At 47.9% G+C, this 20,604-nt stretch overlaps 1 protein-coding gene across 1 annotated transcript in view; it reads right to left on the bottom strand.

Annotated features, from left to right (window-relative positions):
- Positions 1–20,471, bottom strand: part of USP16 (ubiquitin specific peptidase 16) — a 60,936-nt gene extending 40,465 nt beyond the window's left edge. The window contains exons 1-11 of the mRNA XM_069760817.1: positions 20,242–20,471; positions 17,281–17,351; positions 15,001–15,170; positions 13,570–13,673; positions 12,088–12,197; positions 10,526–10,704; positions 10,217–10,309; positions 9,591–9,790; positions 2,398–2,485; positions 1,683–1,764; positions 1,240–1,331 (exon numbers count right to left, since the gene is read on the bottom strand). Coding sequence (XP_069616918.1) covers positions 1,240–1,331; positions 1,683–1,764; positions 2,398–2,485; positions 9,591–9,790; positions 10,217–10,309; positions 10,526–10,704; positions 12,088–12,197; positions 13,570–13,673; positions 15,001–15,170; positions 17,281–17,332 — 1,170 coding nt within the window. The 5' untranslated portion in view covers positions 17,333–17,351; positions 20,242–20,471. The remainder of the gene's footprint in view (positions 1–1,239; positions 1,332–1,682; positions 1,765–2,397; positions 2,486–9,590; positions 9,791–10,216; positions 10,310–10,525; positions 10,705–12,087; positions 12,198–13,569; positions 13,674–15,000; positions 15,171–17,280; positions 17,352–20,241) is intronic.
- Between the last annotated feature and the right edge of the window lie 133 nt (positions 20,472–20,604).

The following is a 20,604-nucleotide window of genomic DNA, read 5'->3' as shown; positions in this document are numbered from 1 at the left end:
CACATGAAGTAAAACACAGTGTGCTTTTTGTTAACCCTTTTGGCCTCTTTAGGGTGAGACATAGTGTGTCTTTAGAGATAGGCAGGGTATGCGTGCAGAGAAGGGGTTAAGCTCTTCCTGGTACAGCTTACCCACGGTCCTGTGTGTGTCCTCAGGGAGGAATAGGACGGCAGAAGGGATGTTCGGCGGCCCCGTAGCGGTCGGAGCTGTCAGTCAGCGTTGTGACACTGTGCGGCTGGTTTCCTCACAGGAGTGTGAGCAACATGGCCCCCAAGATTTTGCAGGGCGCCTCTCGTTCCAGAAGAGAAGCGCTGAGAAAGTGGGCGGAGCTCCGGCGGTGGGCAGAGCAATGCAAACCGCGGCCTAGTCCGGCTAAAAAGCCGGGGACTAAATTCCTGGGGCCTGCCGGCGATGCGCACCGGCGGCCCGCGACAGAACGCTGGCTGACCGCCGCTGGCCCCTGGCCAACGGCGCTTCTCCCCAGAGACCAGGACCGCACTCTCCGACGCCGGTAAGTGTGAGGAGAATATACTCACAGCGCCATGCAGCCTCTCCCCAGCCTCCTGTCACTTGTGAGGGTAAGCGCTCCATCCATCCTCCCTGACCGGGGGATGGAGAGGGCTCTCCATCCATCTTCACCTCCGGGGCTTCCTTCAGTCGTGGGGCTGCAGTGACACCATCAGGTGGGGGGCTCTGATCATATAGCGTTGGGCCCAGGAGAGGAACATGAGAGCAGAAGCTCTATGTGCTCGCCGTGTTATAAGGGGGAGGGGAGATCGGGACCAAAGGAAAAATCGTCGCCCAAGAATAGAATTTGGCATTCCCCAGTCGTCGCAGGAGAGGGTACGGGAAGATATTCTCCGCGTGCTCGCCTGTTGATGGTTTGGGGAGAGAGCAGACCCTTGACAGCGATCCGTCGCCCCCTTCACTCAGTTAATTAAAAAATTTACAGAAAAATGAAAATAAAAACGTTGGGGGTCTGAAACAGACCCAAGTGCCTCCTACAGACTAAGCAAGAACTGGTTGTATATTGGCCAGTGAGAGGGTGTATACTGCAGGGGAGGAGTTCATCTTTCTGTGTTAACTTAGTGTCCTCCTAGTGGCAGCAGTATAACACCCATGGTCCGGTGTCCCCCAATGAGGCGTAGGAGAAAACTCATCCCAACATATTTTGCATTCTGCGGGGGATTTAGGAGCATCAGCTATGAAAACCATACAGTAGCGGTGCAATGAACATACCGTGCAGCACGTCTCACACATTATCGTACTTGTTAGCTCGCCTCCAAATAAGCGATCCACAAAAGTGGGGATAACTCTTCTTTTCTCACATTCTAAATAAAACAAATTAGAAATGTTCATATCCCCATTACTGCAACCACAAACCAGTATTCACACTGAATGGGTCCCCAATTTTTGTGAGTTTTAACACAAAGGTTGTCATCCAGCTCTTTGGACTCCTGCCATCTTCCGATGAATGCAGCGTCGTGGTAGGAGTGATACCCGCTGACCCAGCACAGTACACGCAACACGCATGTGTCACAGATTTATCACGGACCCATTTATATACACATGTGGCTTGCAGAAATCTGAGCACAAGCTGCAGACACAACCCCACAGTGACGCATCGAGTCAAATTCTGCCGTTTGTGAATTTATCATAACGAGCGACAGAGTCCGATGTACCTTTAACGAGCTTTTTAACCTCCTCCTCATCCAGGTTTTCTGAATCTTCAGTTAAAGCCTTGGAAAGTGCTGCAGAGACTCTCTGTAACATACAAGTATACCTGTGAGGTGATAGATAATGCAATCCTCCCTGTACAAATAATGTAACAAGTCGCAACCCTTTTTTTTTTTTTTTTTTTTTATCATTTGTAGTAAAATAGGAAAGCCCGAAAACAAGTCTGTGCAGCTCGGAGAGGTAGACTATTGTACAGCAAATAATTCTTGCTCTCAATTGCTGATCAGAGCAACTAAATTTATATGCAGGCAGGATGATTTGCATATAACTGGTAACCGGACAATCAGATTTCTGCCAGAGATGTGCAAGTGCTGCGCTGCGGGATCCACTGCAGCTTTTCCGAGAAGACAGCATGGTCGTTCTTCTCATGGATGATTTTTACCGCAGTGTGGACCATGATGGGAGCAGATTTTTTTTAAACTGATGTATGTGAACAGGGCACTCAATAGTTTTGATACAGGTTTCTTATTTGCAAATTTAGAACATGTGAATGGTCCCCCAGTGGGGAGGTAGTATATTCTCATGTACAGCACCATGGAATTAATGGTGCAAAATAAAATAAATACTAATAGTTACTATAGTGCTGGCATTACTACAGCGCTGGCCGTCTTCACTGTACTGCTCTGAACCACTGTGGATCTGGTAAGATGGACATAATACCTGGATCTCTTCTCCTCTCATCCCATCTAGGAGGTAGCGGAGCAGCTCCTGGCTATCCTGCTGCTGGTAGCCTCTGAACCGCACTGCCCTGAAAGCAAAAACACACTAGAATTCCTACACGGCAACATAAAGACAGCATATATGTTCTTTGTTCTTCTGCAATATGCATAAGCGCATATGCAAAAATTATTATGCATATGTTTTAATCCAATAATGGAACTTGGGATCAAACAGAGGGGTTATTAATGTCCCTGGGTCCGGGCAGTCTCTGCTCCCAGTGTTGGATATTGGCTGCAGCGTTGACGTTATGTAGAAAGCCAGTCACTGTGCGCAGCGGCTCGGACCTCGTAAACTAATTGTTTAACGGTCACATTGCCCATGTGCCGTCAATAGCAGCAGCGGAGACTCAGCGGCGAAATCGGGGACGGAGAGTAAAGCGTAGTTTGTTCTATAACAAACTGCACCCGAGAACCTACATTTTCTGAAAGGGAATAACCACTCTGATTACAGCCTCTTTCAGGGATAAACACTGCTCAAAAAATAACACACTTAGGGTATGTGCACACATTGCAGATTCCATTGTGGATTTTTCCCAGACGGATTCTGCAAAATCCGCAGGTACAACCCCCTGCAGCAAGTGCACAGCGGATTTGGTTTTCCATAGCTTTACATGCTACTGTAAAACAGCTGTGGATCCACAGCCAAATCCGCAACGTGTGCACATACACTTAAACAACAGAATATAACTCCAAGTAAATCAAACTTCTGTGAAATCAAACTGTTCACTTAGAAAGCAACACTGTTTGTCAATCAATTTCACATGCTGTTGTGGAAATTATTGGCAATTATCAAGACACCCTCAATAAAGGAGTGGTTCTGCAGGTGGGGACCACAGACCACATCTCAATACCAATGTTTTCTGGCTGATGTTTTGGTCACTTTTGAATGTTGGTTGTGCTTTCACACTCGTGGTAGCATGAGACAGACTCTACAACCCACACAAGTGGCTCAGGTAGTGCAGCTCATCCAGGATGGCACATCAATGCAAGCTGTGGCAAGGTGGTTTGTTGTGTCTGTCAGCGAAGAGTCCAGAGGCGCTACCAGGAGACAGAGGGGGCCGTAGGAGGGCAACAACCCAGCAGCAGGACCGCTACCTCCACCTTTGTGCAAGGAGGAACAGGAGGAGCACTGCCAGAGCCTTGCAAAATGACCTCCAGCAGGCCACAAATGTCCATATGTCTGCACAAACGGATAGAAACCAACTCCATGAGGATGGTCCGAGTGCCCGATGTGTGTAGTATGTTATATTTTTAAATGATTTCAAACACTCCAATTAATACTAATTGAGATATTGATTTCAATCAGTTCCTTATATAATATTCAGTATATCCTAAAGGTACCTTCACACTAAACGATATCGCTAGCGATTCGTGACGTTGCAGCGTCCTCGCTAGCGATATCGTTCAGTTTGACACGCAGCAGCGATCAGAATCCTGCTGTGATGTCGTTGGTCGGGGCTAGAAGGCCAGAACTTTATTTGGTCGCTGGCTCTCCCGCTGACATCGCTGAATCGGCGTGTGTAACACCGATTCAGCGATGTCTTCGCTGGTAACCACGGTAAACATCGGGTTACTAAGCGCAGGGCCACGCTTAGTAACCCGATGTTTACCCTGGTTACCATCCTAAAAGTAAAAAAACAAACGCTTCATACTTACCTTCCGCTGTCTGTCCCCGGCGCTCTGCTTTCCTGCACTTACTGTGAGCACAGCGGCCGGAAAGCAGAGCGGTGACGTCACCGCTCTGCTTTCCGGCCGCTGTGCTCACAGCCAGTACAGAGAAGCAGAGCGCCGGGGACAGACAGCGGAAGTTAAGTATGAAGCGTTTGGTTTTTTTTACTTTTAGGATGGTATCCAGGGTAAACATTGGGTTACTAAGCGCGGCCCTGCACTTAGTAACCCGATGTTTACCCTGGTTACCGGCATCGTTGGTCGCTGGAGAGCTGTCTGTGACAGCTCTCCAGCGACCAAACAGCGACGCTGCAGCGATCCGGATCGTTGTCGGTATTGCTGCAGCGTCGTTTAGTGTGAAGGTACCTTTACTGTATGGAGTTCACAAAAGGTCATTAAAGCCTAAATGTACCTTTCGCCAGATGACCCACCTAACAAAGGAATGTAAATGAACCAGCTAAATGACTGGTTCATTTGTTGTAAGTTAATAATTAGTTATTTACACTTATCTGCTAAAGGAAGGAGCCTTTTGATAAAAGAGGAGAGATACTGGATTGGATTTTTCCCAGGCCTTCATATATGTTAATTTGGAGGTCGTTAAAGCCCCAGGGATGCCAGGTGGTGAAGAGTAAAGGTACCGTCACACTTAGCGATGCTGCAGCGATACAGACGATTCGGATCGCAGCAGCGTCGCTGTTTGGTCGCTGGAGAGCTGTCACACAGACCGCTCTCCAGCGACTAACTATGCCGGTAACCAGGGTAAACATTGGGTTACTAAGCGCAGGGCCGCGCTTAGTAACCCGATGTTTACCCTGGTTACCAGCGTAAAAGTAAAAAAAACAAAAAAAAAAAAAACAAACACTACATACATACCTTCCGCTGTCTGTCCTCGGCGCTCTGCTTCTCTGCTCTGGCTGTGAGCACAGCGGCCGGAAAGCAGAGCGGTGACGTCAGTAAAATCTTTCTCTTAGCCTCTAATTGGGGGACGCAGGACCATGGGTGTTATGCTGCTGTCCACTAGGAGGCGACACTATGCATAATCTGAAAAAGATTAACTGTGGCTCCTCCTCTGCAGTATACACCCCTGGACGGCGTCAGCCTTCTCCAGTTTTGTGCAAAAGCAGTAGGAGGAACGTGACATGAGTAACATAACCATGCCTATAAGAAGGCAACTATGTGCGAGCTCAAGCAAACAATATGAGAACGCGACAGTAACAACGGCCCGGAAGGGCAACAAGGTGGGAGCTGTGTCCCCCAATTAGAGGCTAAGAGAAAGAGATTTTACGGTGAGTACACAAAAATCTCCTTTACTCTGTCGCCTCATTGGGGGACACAGGACCATGGGACGTCCCAAAGCAGTCCCTGGGTGGGAAGCAATGGACGAATATTGTGCAGACAGGCCGCTACACTTGGGGCACCGCCGCCTGCAGAACACATCTACCCAGGCTCGCGTCCGTTGAGGACTGGGTATGAACCCTGTAGTGTTTAGTAAACGTTTGTCGGCTATTCCAAGTGGCCGCCTTACACACTTGTTGTGCCGAAGCCTGGTGCCGAATGGCCCAGGAGGCCCCTACCGCCCGTGTAGAGTGTGCCGTAATACCGGCTGGAAGAGGAGAATTCTTAAGGCGGTAGGTGTCTTGTATGGTGGATTTGATCCACCTGGCAAGGGTAGCTTTGGAAGCTGGCAGACCCTTGCGGCCGCCTTCCGGAAGAAGGAAAAGAGTCAGACCTCCGGAAGGACGCAGTCCTAGACACATATACGCAATGCCCTGGCAAGGTCAAGCGTATGCAGAGCCTTCTCCACTCTATGAACCGGGACCGGACAAAGGGATGGCAGTGAAATTTCCTCATTGAGGTGGAAGTGGGACACAACCTTCGGAAGGAAGGATGGGACCGTGCGAAGAACTACCTTGTCCTGGTGAAAAAACAGGAAGGGCCGTCTGCAGGAGAGTGCTGTCAGTTCAGACACCCTGCGTAGCGAGGTGATTGCCACCAGGAAAACCACCTTCTGGGATAGAAGGCGGAGCGGGACCTCCTTAAGAGGTTCGAAGGGTGGTTCCTGCAAAGCTGTCAGGACCAGGTTGAGGTCCCACGTTTCTAGTAGTCGTCTGTAGGGGGGAACCAATCGGGAAACCCCCTGAAGAAAAGTCCTTACTTGCGGCTTGGTAGCAATGTGCCTTTGAAAAAGCACTGAGAGGGCTGACACCTGGCTCTTAAGCGAGCCCAGGGACAGCCTGGCCTCCAGACCAGATTGGAGAAAACCAAGTACTTTGGGTAAGGAGTAAGGGAGTGGAGTCTGGCCACGAGATTCGCACCAGGTAAAGAAAGCTTTCCAGGTACGGTAATAAATCTTGGCAGAGGCTGGCTTCCGTGCCCTGATCATGGTTCCAATGATGTCCGGCGAAAGCCCTGCCTGGGTTAGAACCCAGGTCTCAAGGGCCACGCTGTCAAATTGAGAGCCCCTGAGTTCTGGTGGTAGAACGGGCCTTGTGACAGAAGATCGGGGCGGTCGGGGAGACGCCAGGGGGCGTCTACTGTAAGTTGTACGATGTCGGCATACCATGTACGTCTGGGCCAGTCCGGTGCGACTAGGATGGTTGGAACTCCCTCTTGCTTGATCTTCCTCACCACCCTCGATATCATGGGGAGAGGTGGAAAAATGTACAGAAGCTGGAACTGGGTCCAGTCCTGAACCAGAGCGTGTGCTCCGAGCGACCGCGGATCGTGTGTTCTGGCCATGAAGTTGGAGACCTTGGCATTGAAGTGGGATGCCATTAGGTCCACATCCGGGGTCCCCCAGCGATGGCAATTCTGGCAAAAAAATTTCGGGATGGAGAGACCACTCTCCCGAGTCTATTTCTTGACGGCTGAGGAAGTCTGCTTCCCAGTTGTCCACACCTGGAATATGGACCGCCGAGAGAACCGACCCTGTGTCCTCCGCCCAGTGGAGGATGTGTGACACTTCTCGCATCGCCTGGGTACTGCGGGTCCCCCCTTGGTGATTCACATATGCCACAGCCGTGGCATTGTCAGACTGTATTCTGATGTGAGAGGCTGCCAGTAAGTGATGGAAGGCCCTCAATGCCAGAAGGATGTCACGAATTTCCAGGATGTTGATGGGCATGGTCGCTTCCACTGGGGACCACTTGCCCTGTGGTGTAGGTGCACTGCACCCCAACCCGTCAGGCTCGCATCGGTGGTCAGAACCTTCCATTGACCTGTGAGAAAGGATTTCCCCTTTGCTAGCGAGGTTGGCCTGAGCCACCAGTGCAGGGACCTCTTGGTTGACGACGTTACCCGGAACTCCCTGTCGAGAGAGAAAGGGTTTTTGCCCCAGGACTTGAGGATGGCTAGTTGGAGAGGCCTGAGGCGAAACTGGGCAAATGGGATGGCTTCTGTTGCTGCCCCCATCCTGCCGAGGACTCTCATGGCAAACCGGAGATCGAGGGGGTTTGCGGAGGAGGGTGCGAACTCCTAGGCGAAGAGCCAGTGCCTTGTCCTCGGGAAGAAGCACTAGACCCCTGGAGGTGTTGAATAGCATTCCCAGGAAGGTCAGAGACTGACTCGGGGTTGGTGATGACTTTTGTAGGTTAACTATCCAGCCCCTGCGACTCAGAGTGTCGATTGTGATTGAGACGCTGAGCTCGCAGTCCTTGAAGGTGGGAGCCTTGATGAGTAGATCGTCCAAGTATGGAACGACTACTATGCCTCTGGAGTGCAGGACGTCCATGGTGGCTGCCATGACTTTGGTAAACACTCTGGGAGCATTGGCGAGTCCGAACGGGAGAGCCACGAACTGGTAGTGGTCCTGGTCGATTGCGAACCTGAGAAATCTCTGATGGGTGGGTGCAATAGGTATATGCAGGTATGCGTCTTGTAGGTCTATGGAGGCGAGATATTCTCCCTTCTCCATGGATGCAATGATGGACCGAAGAGACTCCATGTGGAAGTGACGGACCCGTACATATTTGTTGAGTTGTTTTAGGTCCAATATGGGCCGCACACTGCCTCCTTTATTGGGGACTACGAATAGATTGGAGTAGAACCCTCGGAAGCGCTCGGTCGTGGGGACCGGTACTATGACTCCTGCTTGAAGAAGCGAGGAGACCGCTTGTCGGAAGGCACGAGCCTTGGCCGGTGGTTTTGGCACAGTCCTGTGCCCCCCGGAGACTGGCTGGCCTGGTCCTGCTGACCGGGAGATGCAGGGTTAATCCTTGCTGCAGAAGAAATGGCTGCCGAGGAGAAGAGGCAGGGGGAGAAGGGGGCGGAGAGTGAGGAAAAAGGCGGCAAAGCTGTGTAAAAACGCGCCCTTTCTGTCTCGATCCGCCCCCTCTGTGACACTGTAGAGGGTCATATTTGTCATCCGGGGGGCGGGCCGGGGGCGGAGAGGAGGCGGGGCCTAAATTAGATGCTTGATGCCCAGAAAGGCTCCAGGCCGGCGAGGAAGTCTGGGAGGGGGTCGGATCTGAACCGAAACCCCCCGGATTCAAAGGCAGGATAGCGGTGAGGCTATAAGCGGAAGGGGGGCCCTTTAAGGGGTCCCTCTGAGGCAGTATAGAGCTGGTGCTGCCGCAGATACAGGGCGCAGGAAGCCCTGTGTCTCTATTGTGCCATGCCTGCCTGCACTCCCACCCCCCCCCCCCCCCTGGCCCCGACAGGAGCCCGCAGCTGGGCTGGGGTCGCTGGATGCAGGCGCAGTGTGCTGGCCCATTGCTGGGAGCTGCAGAGTGCTGCCTGTACAGGCCCTACCTGAGGCGTCTCAACCTAATACCCCCAGAGGGGGATTAGGGAGGGTGCTGCTATGACCTTCAGGGGGCTTCATCCTCGCCTCGACCTCAACCCATAAACCAAAAGGAATTGGGGAAGGAGGGGGGTCTCGACTTCGAACCAGCACCCGAGGGACTGGGGAAGGAGCGACATAGGGAATAGCCATCTCAACTTCAAGCGGGCACCCCGTAATAGGGGGCCGAGGAAGGAGCCATGCCGGGAGTATCACGGGAGACCCACTTTTCTTCATCTGTAATCCGTCGGGAAAAAAAACAAAAAACGGAGTAAAAAAAATCTTAGGTGAGCCTCCAATGCGGCACTAAGCAAAAACTGGAGAAGGATGACGCCGTCCAGGGGTGTATACTGCAGAGGAGGAGCCACAGTTAATCTTTTTCAGATTATGCATAGTGTCACCTCCTAGTGGACAACAGCATAACACCCATGGTTTTGTGTCCCCCAATAATAATAATCTTTATTTTTATATAGCGCTAACATATTCCGCAGCGCTTTACATTTTGCACACATTATCGTTGCTGTCCCTGTTGGGGCTCACAATCTAAATTGAGGCGACAGAGTAAAACAAACAACATTTCCATACCTTTCCAAATCTCTTCCAGTTTTATTAGAAGAGTCAAAATCATCCAGTTCTGAAATTTAGAGAGACTGGGACGTTGAATAGGTTTCCTGGTCCATACTCACTTTTTACAGATGTGAGAGAAGAGCTCTTTAGGGGTCACTACCCCTTTTTTAGTCTCCTTCATCTCATTCAGAAACTGCCACATGGCCAAAGTCAGGGGTCCCGGCTGCTGCTCCAATGTCACCTTTCGGGGTCCCAGTTGCTGTTCCAGCATCACCTCTCGGGGTGCTGGCTGCTGCTCCAGCATCACTTCTTGGTAAGCCTGAAAACACAACATGTCCACATCAGGCACAAAAACACCGACCGCCAACATTCTTGTTACATTACTATTGCTACCACTAAGGCCAAGTTTCTACGATGGATATTTGGTGAGTTTTTGGAACTGTAGGATTTTCTGTAGCAATTAGCTGATTTAAAAAAGAAAAAAAAAAAAAAAAAAACAAACACTTTTCTAGAACCAATGGTAATACGCTCTGGGGTTTTTTCCACACGTAAACACGCAGCAGAAAACAAAACACTCAAATATCTATCGTAGGAAATTAGTCTAAAAGTTCCCGCTTGTAGGATCAACCAGGACCAGATCACAAGAGGGGATACATGGGATTTAAAAAAAAAAAAAAAAAAAAAATATTGAGGGAAAGAGACTGGCGGAAAAGTAAAAAAAAAACACACTACACACAAAACTTACTGGCCGGGTATCGGGCACGTGCACAGTTACAGTTCTCCCTGGAAGTTTCACTTCATTTAGAAGTTCTCGTAACGCTGGCGTCTGTGACAAGTTCTTAAATGAGAAAAAAAAGAAAGAAAAAAAAAAAAAACACCACTAAATTTTTGGTGATAATGAGAACAGTCCAGACAAAACTGAAAATGTGATACTGCATACGGGGGGGCCCAATCTATAAATCGTGCAAAGTCTGCTCCCTCCAATCATTTTTTACGCTCCTTTAGCAACATCTGTCTGTCGACATTAGAAATGATGAATGTCACAGATTCCTACCTGCAAGACCGCATTGAAGAAGCAAGTGTTCCCCAAGTTACTGAGCCCTTTAACGGTGACCTCCTTGCTTTCTGTCCGGGTGATGACGTTGGTCATGGACTTTATGGAGTTTTCGCCTGTTTGAGGAGCTTCCTTCTCCTCTGTGTTATCGGTATGGCTTATAACTTGGTCTGTTTCACCTTCAATAAATGAAAAAAAAAAAATTACACAAAAAGGAGGACCATGAGGATTGTTCCTGCAGAATTAGGCTAATGTTTACACTCTGATTTTTCTGCACCAAAAAGCAGAGTGTTGGCAAGAAAAGCACTGCATATACGCATTTTCCATGCAATTTACAGTGTTTTTTTCCCCATTGAATAAGTGAAAAATGTTGCAACGATGTTGAAACAAAATTGACATGTTGCAAATTTAAAAAAAAGAAAAAAAAAAGAAAAATGCCCAGATAAAAACAAACAAAAAAATTTAAAAGCCAGAATCTATCTATCTATATAACGGATAGAAACACTGTATGTACCCCAACATGGTACTACTAGAATCTACAGCTCAAGACAAAAAAAAAAAAAAAAAAAATACAAACCCTCACATAAGAACCCTCCAGCAAAAAAAGAAAGCATATGCACACTGCAAGTAGAGAGTGGACATGAGAAAAACAGCCGGGATCTATATCTGACAGTAGCAATTAAGGCTGGGTCATTGTGAATAGTTAAGATGAAATGATCTCTAAAAAGGCCTAAAGTTAAAGATGACACATTTCCTGTGTATTTTAGGCAAAACAAAATATTTATTTTCATCTTTTACATTTTAAAAATTACAAAAAGGAAAACGGGCTGATGTAAAAGTTTGGACACTCTGCATGGTTAGTACCTAGTAGCGCCCCCTTTTGCAAATATCACAGCTTGTAAATGCTTTTTGTAACCCGACAAGAGTCTTTGAATTCTTGATTGAGTGATTTTCAGCCATTCTGCCTTAGAAAATTCCTCCAGTTCTGTGAGATTCCTGGGCCGTCTTGCATCCTCTGCTATTTTGGAGGTCTAGCCACATATTTTAAATGATGATGTTCAGATCAGGGGACTGTGAGGGCCATTGTAAAACCATCAGTTTGTGCCTTTTGAGGTCATCTATTGTGGATTGTGACGTGTGTTTAGGATCATTATCCATTGGCAGTAGCTATCATCTTCCTCTTTTCACCTTTTTACAGATGCTGTTATGTTTGCATCAAGAATTTGTGGAAATTTCACTGAATCCATTCTTCCCAAAACACTGGACAAGTTTGGCACCACCGTAGTCATAGTAAGTATGTCCATAAGGAGTAGGTTTGTGGAAAAATCCCTTTCATCAAATATTCTATAAGTTGAAGATCAAGCAACATTTTGCCATACAGATGTTATTTAGCCTTGGCTCTCTGGCTATTTCAGAACTACAATTCCCAGCATGCTGCCTGATGTCAGCGATCACGGGCATCAGGATGTAACGTGTCAGCGATAATGGGCATGCGACGACACAACGTGTCAGCGATAATGGACATAAGAGGGTGCAGTGGGAAGCCTTGCATGTCCACAAACCTTTATCTCCACCTCGGACATTAGACTTGGACTTTTTCTGGATGTATTCCACCAGCTGCCGGAGCCGCCCGGAGCAATTGTGGTCGACTTCGCTATCACACAAGTAGCACCTTCCAGAAAAAAGGAAAAGGAAATATCAGGAATAAGGAATACATTTCTTGATCTTCTATCCAATAAGTGACAAACATTCGATCCATGGTTGCTCCTCATTCTGCAAGTAGATATGTAGTCATAGACTGGAATCTTTATGATTTTTTTTTTTTTTTTTACTACCGCATATGCTCGAGTATAAGTGGAGACCCCTAATTTTGCCACAGAAAAAAAAAAATTGGGAGAACTTACTGACTCGAGTATAAGCCTAGGGTAGGAAATGCAGCAGCTAATGGTTAATATCAAAAATAAAAATAGATACCAATAAAAGTAAAATTGAGACATCAGTAGGTTTAATATCCATATTAAATCAGGACCGCCATATAATGCTCCAAACTAAATACGCCCTATATAATGCTCCATAAGGTTCATGAAGGGCCCCATAAGATGCTCCAAACAAAAAATATGCCCCATATAATGGTGCATAAAAGGTTATTGATGGCCCCATAAAATGTTCCATAGTGTAATATGCCCCAATAAGATGCTCCATAGAATAATATGCCCCATATAATGCTACTGCAATTTAAAAAAAAAAAAAAAAAAAAAAGACATACTCGCCTCTGGTCGCTGGGGAACAGGTACCGGGGTCCTGAGCAGGTGGTGAACACCGGAGAGTTATGGGGGCCAGGTGCGGGTGTTGCCGTTGGCTCAGGCCCCCAGCGATACTCACCTGTCCCCGTTCCACCGCCGCTGTATCTTCCAGGTCCTCTGGCTGTGACTGTTCAGGCAGAGGGCATGCTAACCACGTCATCGCGCCCTCGGACCTGAACGTCACAGCCAGAGGACGCCGAAGACAGAGCCTGGCGGTGGAACGGGGACAAGTGAATATCGCATGGCTCACCCTCCCCAGTCATACTCACCCCTTCCTGGCGCTGTCTCTGCACGTCCCTGCTTCTCCGATGGTCTCCGGCAGCTTGTTCCTGTGTTCAGCGGTCACATGGTACCACTGATTAAAGTAATGAATATGCGCTCCACACCTATGGGAGTGGAGCCGAATGCAGTCATTACTTTAATGAGCGGTACCAAGTGACCACTGAACACAGGAAGAGCTGCAGGCGCCGGAGACCATCTGAGAAGCAGGGACGTGCAGAGGCTGCGCTAGGAGGGGGTGAGTATGATATGACAGCCGCCGGCTCCTGCCGCTCCCCCTCTGAACTCCTGGGACAGTGACTCGAGTATAAGCCGAGAGGGACACTTTCAGCCTAAAAAAAAAATGGGCTGAAAATCCAGGCTTATACTCAAGTATATACGGTAGTTCTAAATAGTCTGAAACCTGCTGCTCCAGTTCTCCTCCATGCTTTACATTGCAGCTGTTCATATTTGGATTCTTACCATACATTCCAGTCTCCGACACTGAGCACCAGACAGTGAGGCTCGGATCTGGGGGTGTTGTAATGGTTTAATGCGTGCGTCTGCTCGGAATATCTGCCGCAGCCCTGCGAGAAGGACAGAAATGTGACATTGTTAGTTTGCAGCCGGGGTCCCGTTACATACATCCTAAGTGACACCAGAGACATTTCCCTTACCCATCAAATTAAAAAAGGAGACCCCGGAATTGGTTGCATTGAGAAAACTGCTGGATTTTCCTTTTACATTAGTTCTTCATACAAGTCCCTTAGATGTCATTCAAGAAAAAACATCCTAGTGTCATCCAGAATAAAACTGAAGATTTAATCTGTGCGGTCGGCAGTTTTTATACATTGGCAGTCTCCTATGTTAATGATCTGTAATATGGGATGTAATACGGATGATCTATACGAGATCGGCTTAACTGAATAACATTGGTTGGAGAGATGTCAGGTTTTTTTTCCCCACGGGTCAAAAATATGGTTGCGTGAACACAGCCTTAGTGTGTCAGATCTGTAAACTAGCACTGGACTTTATGAAATATGCCATCAAAGTTTTCAGCCCCATCTTTCAGCAGCCAGAGAAAGGCAGCACAACATGGCACCAAGCAGAGGATTTAGTGATAGAGATAAATGGACTGATCTTGCACTTATTAGATATAAACTTAAAGTCTGAGTTTCTGCTCCAGAGAATCGGGTCCCATCGGTTTATCTCTGTATCAAGTAAATGGAGCAGAAAGCGCCATTGTGCACGGACATCTTAAAGAAGTTTGTTGGTTTCGGAAAATCTCTCTCCTCGGAGAGCACTTTGTTTAAAAAAAAAAAAAAGTGTGCTTTGCTTACCCTCACCAAGTCCAGCGCTGAGTCTGTAATTGTCTGCAGCGCTGGGGACACCTCTTCCACCAATAACGGAGATCATCGGTTCTGCCAGAGTTGATGGGACGAGGCTTTAGAGCCGCTAAGCTCGGGGATTGGCTGCAGCGCTGTTGACGTGCAGACAATAACTGACATGAAGGGCAACAGCGGAGCTGGATCTGGTTAGGGGGTGCGAGGCTGGAGTAAAAGTTCAGTTTAACTTCAGCCAGGGATTTCAAGAAACTTGAAAAAATAAAAGCCCTTTAAAAAGAGGGAATAGCACGGATCGGAGAGGTGCAGACCCAGCCAGTCCGTGGCTGCCCATTTACTAGTATGGCCGTCCGGTACAACTTAAGATCTGCAGGAATCTTCATGCAGTTCTCAAGATGGAGAATTCAGCGAGTCTACTGGTATGAGTGTGCAGATCCCCATTATTGGGATTAAAGGAGGAAGGGGGTCAGGTGGAAAAAAAATGCACAGATCCTACTACCTAGATCACAGGCGGGAAAAACGAGCTACTGCCTTAAGTTGGAAAACCCTCCCGAACCCAGCAGAGTCGCACCCTGTGACCGCACTTCAGACAGATCCACACCACATCCTCCTCCTCCTCGGAGCTGGCCTTCTCCTTGCCATCTGTATGGCAGTCCTGACAGACGTTCCACTCCACATTGACCAGCGCCCTCTTCACTGCTCCTTCCTCCACTCCTTTCCGGATATGTCTGCACGTCGGTCCTGAAAGACAAATATGTATTGAGGACCCAGCGTCCACGGGACAAGGAGCCTTAGGCCGGGGTCACACTTGCAAGTTCAGCACGGGTCTATCGCATCAAATCCCGGCACTCAGGACCGGAGCGTGCGGCTACATGTATTTCTATACAGCTGAACGCTACGGTCATGAGTGTCAGCGGCAGCACTTGATGCAAGGTTCTCGCGTCGGACTCACAAGTGTGACCCCGGCCTTACGCTGTGCTCACATCGAATTTTGGACACATGCAGCAATTTTTTTTTTTTGCAGTGGATTAATTAGCAAGTGGAAAATCGACAAAGGAATACAGGGTGCACAAAACAGATGACTACACGCCAAATCTCAGCCCATGCAGAAGAAGCAATGCAAAGCAGACTTAAAAATTCAAATTGTTTGGACATTTTTTGCGCAGGATTCAGAACGGATATTGCAGCAAAAATCTGCGGCTTGTGGAGGTAAATACAGTCCTTCCTCAAACAGTGACAGATGTATGTGCAGAGAAACAATAGCGGAATCGTGCTCGTCTACATATTGCTGAAAATTCTGTGCAAAACCAGGCAGAATGTATCCTGTGTCGCCATTTGCAAAAGAAACGGTGAAATCTGACGCAAATTGGAAACAAAATATAGATGTGACAAGTGTGGATTGTGCCGCAGATAATATGCGGAAAGTTTGGAAGCAAATCTTCTATGTGTGGATGTAACTTAAAGGGAATGTTTCATCAGAAGTTATTGTTTTGTTTTTTTTTTTGTTTTTTTAAAGTTAGTTGATTTTATGGGGAAAGTAAAAACTTATTTTTTATTTAACTTACGGTAATATATCTTGCAATATTAACACTATCAGCTAGACTATATTAGACTCTTACCCCCTATTCCGTGCACATCACTTTTCAGAAGTCTCGTTATTGTCACAAGATTACAATGCCCGATAACACCTCTATATACACTATAACAGGATTCACCATTCACAATAGGTGATGTCACAGCTCACCTCCTCCTCCTGTACAATGACTGATAACACCTCTATATACACTATAACAGGATTCACCATTCACAATAGGTGATGTCACAGCTCACCTCCTCCTCCTGTACAATGACTGATAACACCTCTACATACAGTGGATAACACAGGATCCACCATTCACAATAGGTGATGTCACAGCTCACCTCCTCCTCCTGTACAATGTCTGATAACACCTCTATATACACTATAACAGGATTCACCATTCATAATAGGTGATGTCACAGCTCACCTCCTCCTCCTGTACAATGACTGATAACACCTCTATATACAGTGGATAACACAGGATCCACCATTCACAATAGGTGATGTCACAGCTCACCTCCTCCTCCTGTACAATGACTGATAACACCTCTATATACAGTGGATAACACAGGATCCACCATTCACAATAAGTGATGTCACAGCTCACCTCCTCCTCCTGTACAATGACTGATAACACCTCTATATACAGTGGATAACACAGGATCCACCATTCACAATAGGTGATGTCACAGCTCACCTCCTCCTCCTGTACAATGACTGATTACACCTCTATATACAGTATATAACAGGATCCACCATTCATAATAAGTGATGTCACAGCTCACCTCCTCCTCCTGTACAATGACTGATAACACCTCTATATACAGTGGATAACACAGGATCCACCATTCACAATAGGTGATGTCACAGCTCACCTCCTCCTCCTGTACAATGACTGATAACACCTCTATATACAGTATATAACAGGATCCACCATTCACAATAAGTGATGTCACAGCTCACCTCCTCCTCCTGTACAATGACTGATAACACCTCTATATACAGTGGATAACACAGGATCCACCATTCACAATAGGTGATGTCACAGCTCACCTCCTCCTCCTGTACAATGACTGATTACACCTCTATATAACACAGGATCCACCAGATATGTGGATGAAGGACATACAATGTGAGAGCCGCCTTCACTCCTCACAGGCTACAGGATATTTGTTTTAGCACAGTTTATAACGGATCTGATTGGCTGCGTGTAAGATCACTAATTGTATGGAGAACATTAGATGGCAGCAGTCCAGGACGCTTTATTCCTACCGGTCTCTGCAGACTCCTGCACAGGAAGGTTCTTTCCTTTCTTCTTTGCCATTTTCCTACTTTAATTCGCCCTAGAAAAGCAATGACGTAAAATCAGATCATCCTTTAGTGACAGTATTACTGAGTTAGAGGCTCCCGGCAGCCCTAGGGCTCTTTAAGGCTATGTTCACACTTTGCAGATTTTGCTGCGGATTTTTCCGCAGCAGAATTGCAAAATCCGCAGTGAAAACCATTTGCGGTTTTTACTGCGGATTTATCGCGGTTTTTACTGCGGTTTCTTCTGCGGATTTTCACCTGCAGTTTTCTATTGGAGCAGGTGAAAATCCGCAGAAAAGAAGTGACATGCTGCGGAATGTAATCCGCAGCGTTTCCGCGCGGATTTTTCTGCAGCATGTGCACAGCGTTTTTTTTTTCCCATAGGTTTACATTGAAATGTAAACTCATGGGAAACTGCTGCGGATCCGCAGCGGTCTAATCCGCTGCGGATCCGCGGCAAAATCCGCAAAGTGTGAATATAGCCTTAGACGTCCGTGATCATTGGTTCGGTCTCTGATCACAATGTACGGACTGTGCGCGATTCTACTATATAAATTGTCTAAGGGTCACTTCCGTCTGTCTTTCTGTCACGGATATTCATTGGTCGCGGCCTCTGTCTGTCATGGAAATCCAAGTCGCTGATTGGTCGCGGCAAAACAGCCACGACCAATCAGCGACCGGCACAGTCCGGTGGAAAAATGGCCGCTCCTTCCTCCCCGCAGTCAGTGCCCGCTCTGTACTCCCCTCCAGTCAGCCCTCACACAGAGTTAATGCCAGCGTTAATAGACCGCGGTGTAACGCACTCCATTAACGCAGCTATTAACCCTGTGTGACCAACTTTTTACTATTGATGTTGTGTATGCATCATCAATAGTAAAAAGATCTAATGTTACAAATAATAATAATAAAAAAAAAAGGCTATTCTCACCCTCCGCCGTCGCGTCCTCTCCTCGGCAGTGCAAGCGGCAGGTTCCGGTGGCAAGGATGCTATGCGAGAAGGACCTGCCATGACGTCACGGTCATGTGACCGCGGCGTCATCACAGGTCCTGTGCTCATCCAACCCTGGGACCGGAAGCTGCCGCGTGCACTGCACACAGGCGCCAGGACTACAAAGGGCCCTCGGAAGGTAAGTATATGTTTATTTTTTATTTTAACTCTTTTTTAACCTGTTACATACGTGGCTGGGCAATACACTACGTGGCTGGGCAATACACTACGTGGCTGGGCAATACACTACGTGGCTGGGCAATATACTACGTGACTGGGCAATACACTACGTGGCTGGGCAATACACTACGTGGCTGGGCAATACACTACGTGGCTGGGCAATACACTACGTGGCTGGGCAATACACTACGTGGCTGGGCCATATACTACGTGGCTGGGCAATATACTACGTGACTGGGCAATACACTACGTGACTGGGCAATACACTACGTGGCTGGGCAATACACTACGTGGCTGGGCAATACACTACGTGGCTGGGCAATACACTACGTGGCTGGGCAATACACTACGTGGCTGGGCAATACACTACGTGGCTGGGCAATACACTACGTGACTGTGCAATACACTACGTGACTGGGCAATACACTACGTGACTGGGCAATACACTACGTGACTGGGCAATATACTACGTGACTGGGCAATATACTACGTGACTGGGCAATATACTACGTGACTGGGCAATATACTACGTGACTGGGCAATACACTACGTGGCTGGGCAATACACTACGTAGCTGGGCAATACACTACGTGACTGGGCAATATACTACGTGGCTGGGCAATATACTACGTGACTGGGCAATATACTACGTGACTGGGCAATATACTACGTGACTGGGCAATATACTACGTGACTGGGCAATATACTACGTGACTGGGCAATATACTACGTGGCTGGGCAATATACTACGTGACTGGGCAATATACTACGTGACTGGGCAATATACTACGTGACTGGGCAATATACTACGTGACTGGGCAATATACTACGTGGCTGGGCAATATACTACGTGGCTGGGCAATATACTACGTGGCTGGGCAATATACTACGTGACTGGGCAATATACTACGTGGCTGGGCAATATACTACGTGACTGGGCAATATACTACGTGACTGGGCAATATACTACGTGACTGGGCAATATACTACGTGACTGGGCAATATACTACGTGGCTGGGCAATATACTACGTGACTGGGCAATATACTACGTGACTGGGCAATATACTACGTGACTGGGCAATATACTACGTGGCTGGGCAATATACTACGTGACTGGGCAATATACTACGTGACTGGGCAATATACTACGTGGCTGGGCAATATACTACGTGACTGGGCAATATACTACGTGACTGGGCAATATACTACGTGACTGGGCAATATACTACGTGACTGGGCAATATACTACGTGACTGGGCAATATACTACGTGGCTGGGCAATATACTACGTGACTGGGCAATATACTACGTGACTGGGCAATATACTACGTGGCTGGGCAATATACTACGTGACTGGGCAATATACTACGTGACTGGGCAATATACTACGTGGCTGGGCAATATACTACGTGACTGGGCAATATACTACGTGACTGGGCAATATACTACGTGGCTGGGCAATATACTACGTGACTGGGCAATATACTACGTGACTGGGCAATATACTACGTGGCTGGGCAACATACTACGTGGCTGGGCAATATACTACGTGGCTGGGCAATATACTACGTGGCTGGGCAATATACTATGTGGCTGGGCAATATACTACGGGGACATGCATATTCTAGAATACCCGATGCGTTAGTATATTGCCACCATCTAGTCAGAGAGAAGAGTATTTCTCCAGCGCAGACCGGGATGCACGGACTCTCCACACTGCTCCCGCCCACACTGACAGCCCGGAGCGGACTCCTACCTCAGAGGTTATGTCCGCACATATGGCGGCCGGGCGGCAGCTCACACACATCTGCTATAAACCACAGCAGGGTGATAACCGGGGCATGCGCAGTGCGGCCGCGCTCTGTCCGCCGTCCCTTCTTGTACACGTTACCGGCTTTCTCTCCGTGCTGGAAGAGCCTAGAACGGAGTTGATTTTGGGAGGTAATGATGTCACCGGAAGGGGCGGGGCCTCCTTCACTCCAGTAAAGACCCAATAGCTGAAGCTGAGACTGCTTGGAGAAGAGAAGCCGGAAATGAGGGGCTGCACCGCGGACCCTCCCACAAATGTGGAAACGACCAATCAGAATAAAGAAGCCTGATCCAAGCTCCTCCCATTAGT

Source organism: Ranitomeya imitator, chromosome 3, assembly GCF_032444005.1.
Source record: "Ranitomeya imitator isolate aRanImi1 chromosome 3, aRanImi1.pri, whole genome shotgun sequence".
Taxonomy (NCBI): Eukaryota; Metazoa; Chordata; class Amphibia; order Anura; family Dendrobatidae; genus Ranitomeya; species Ranitomeya imitator.
Note: the sequence above shows the minus strand (reverse complement) of the source record. Positions and strands in the feature narration are given on the sequence as shown.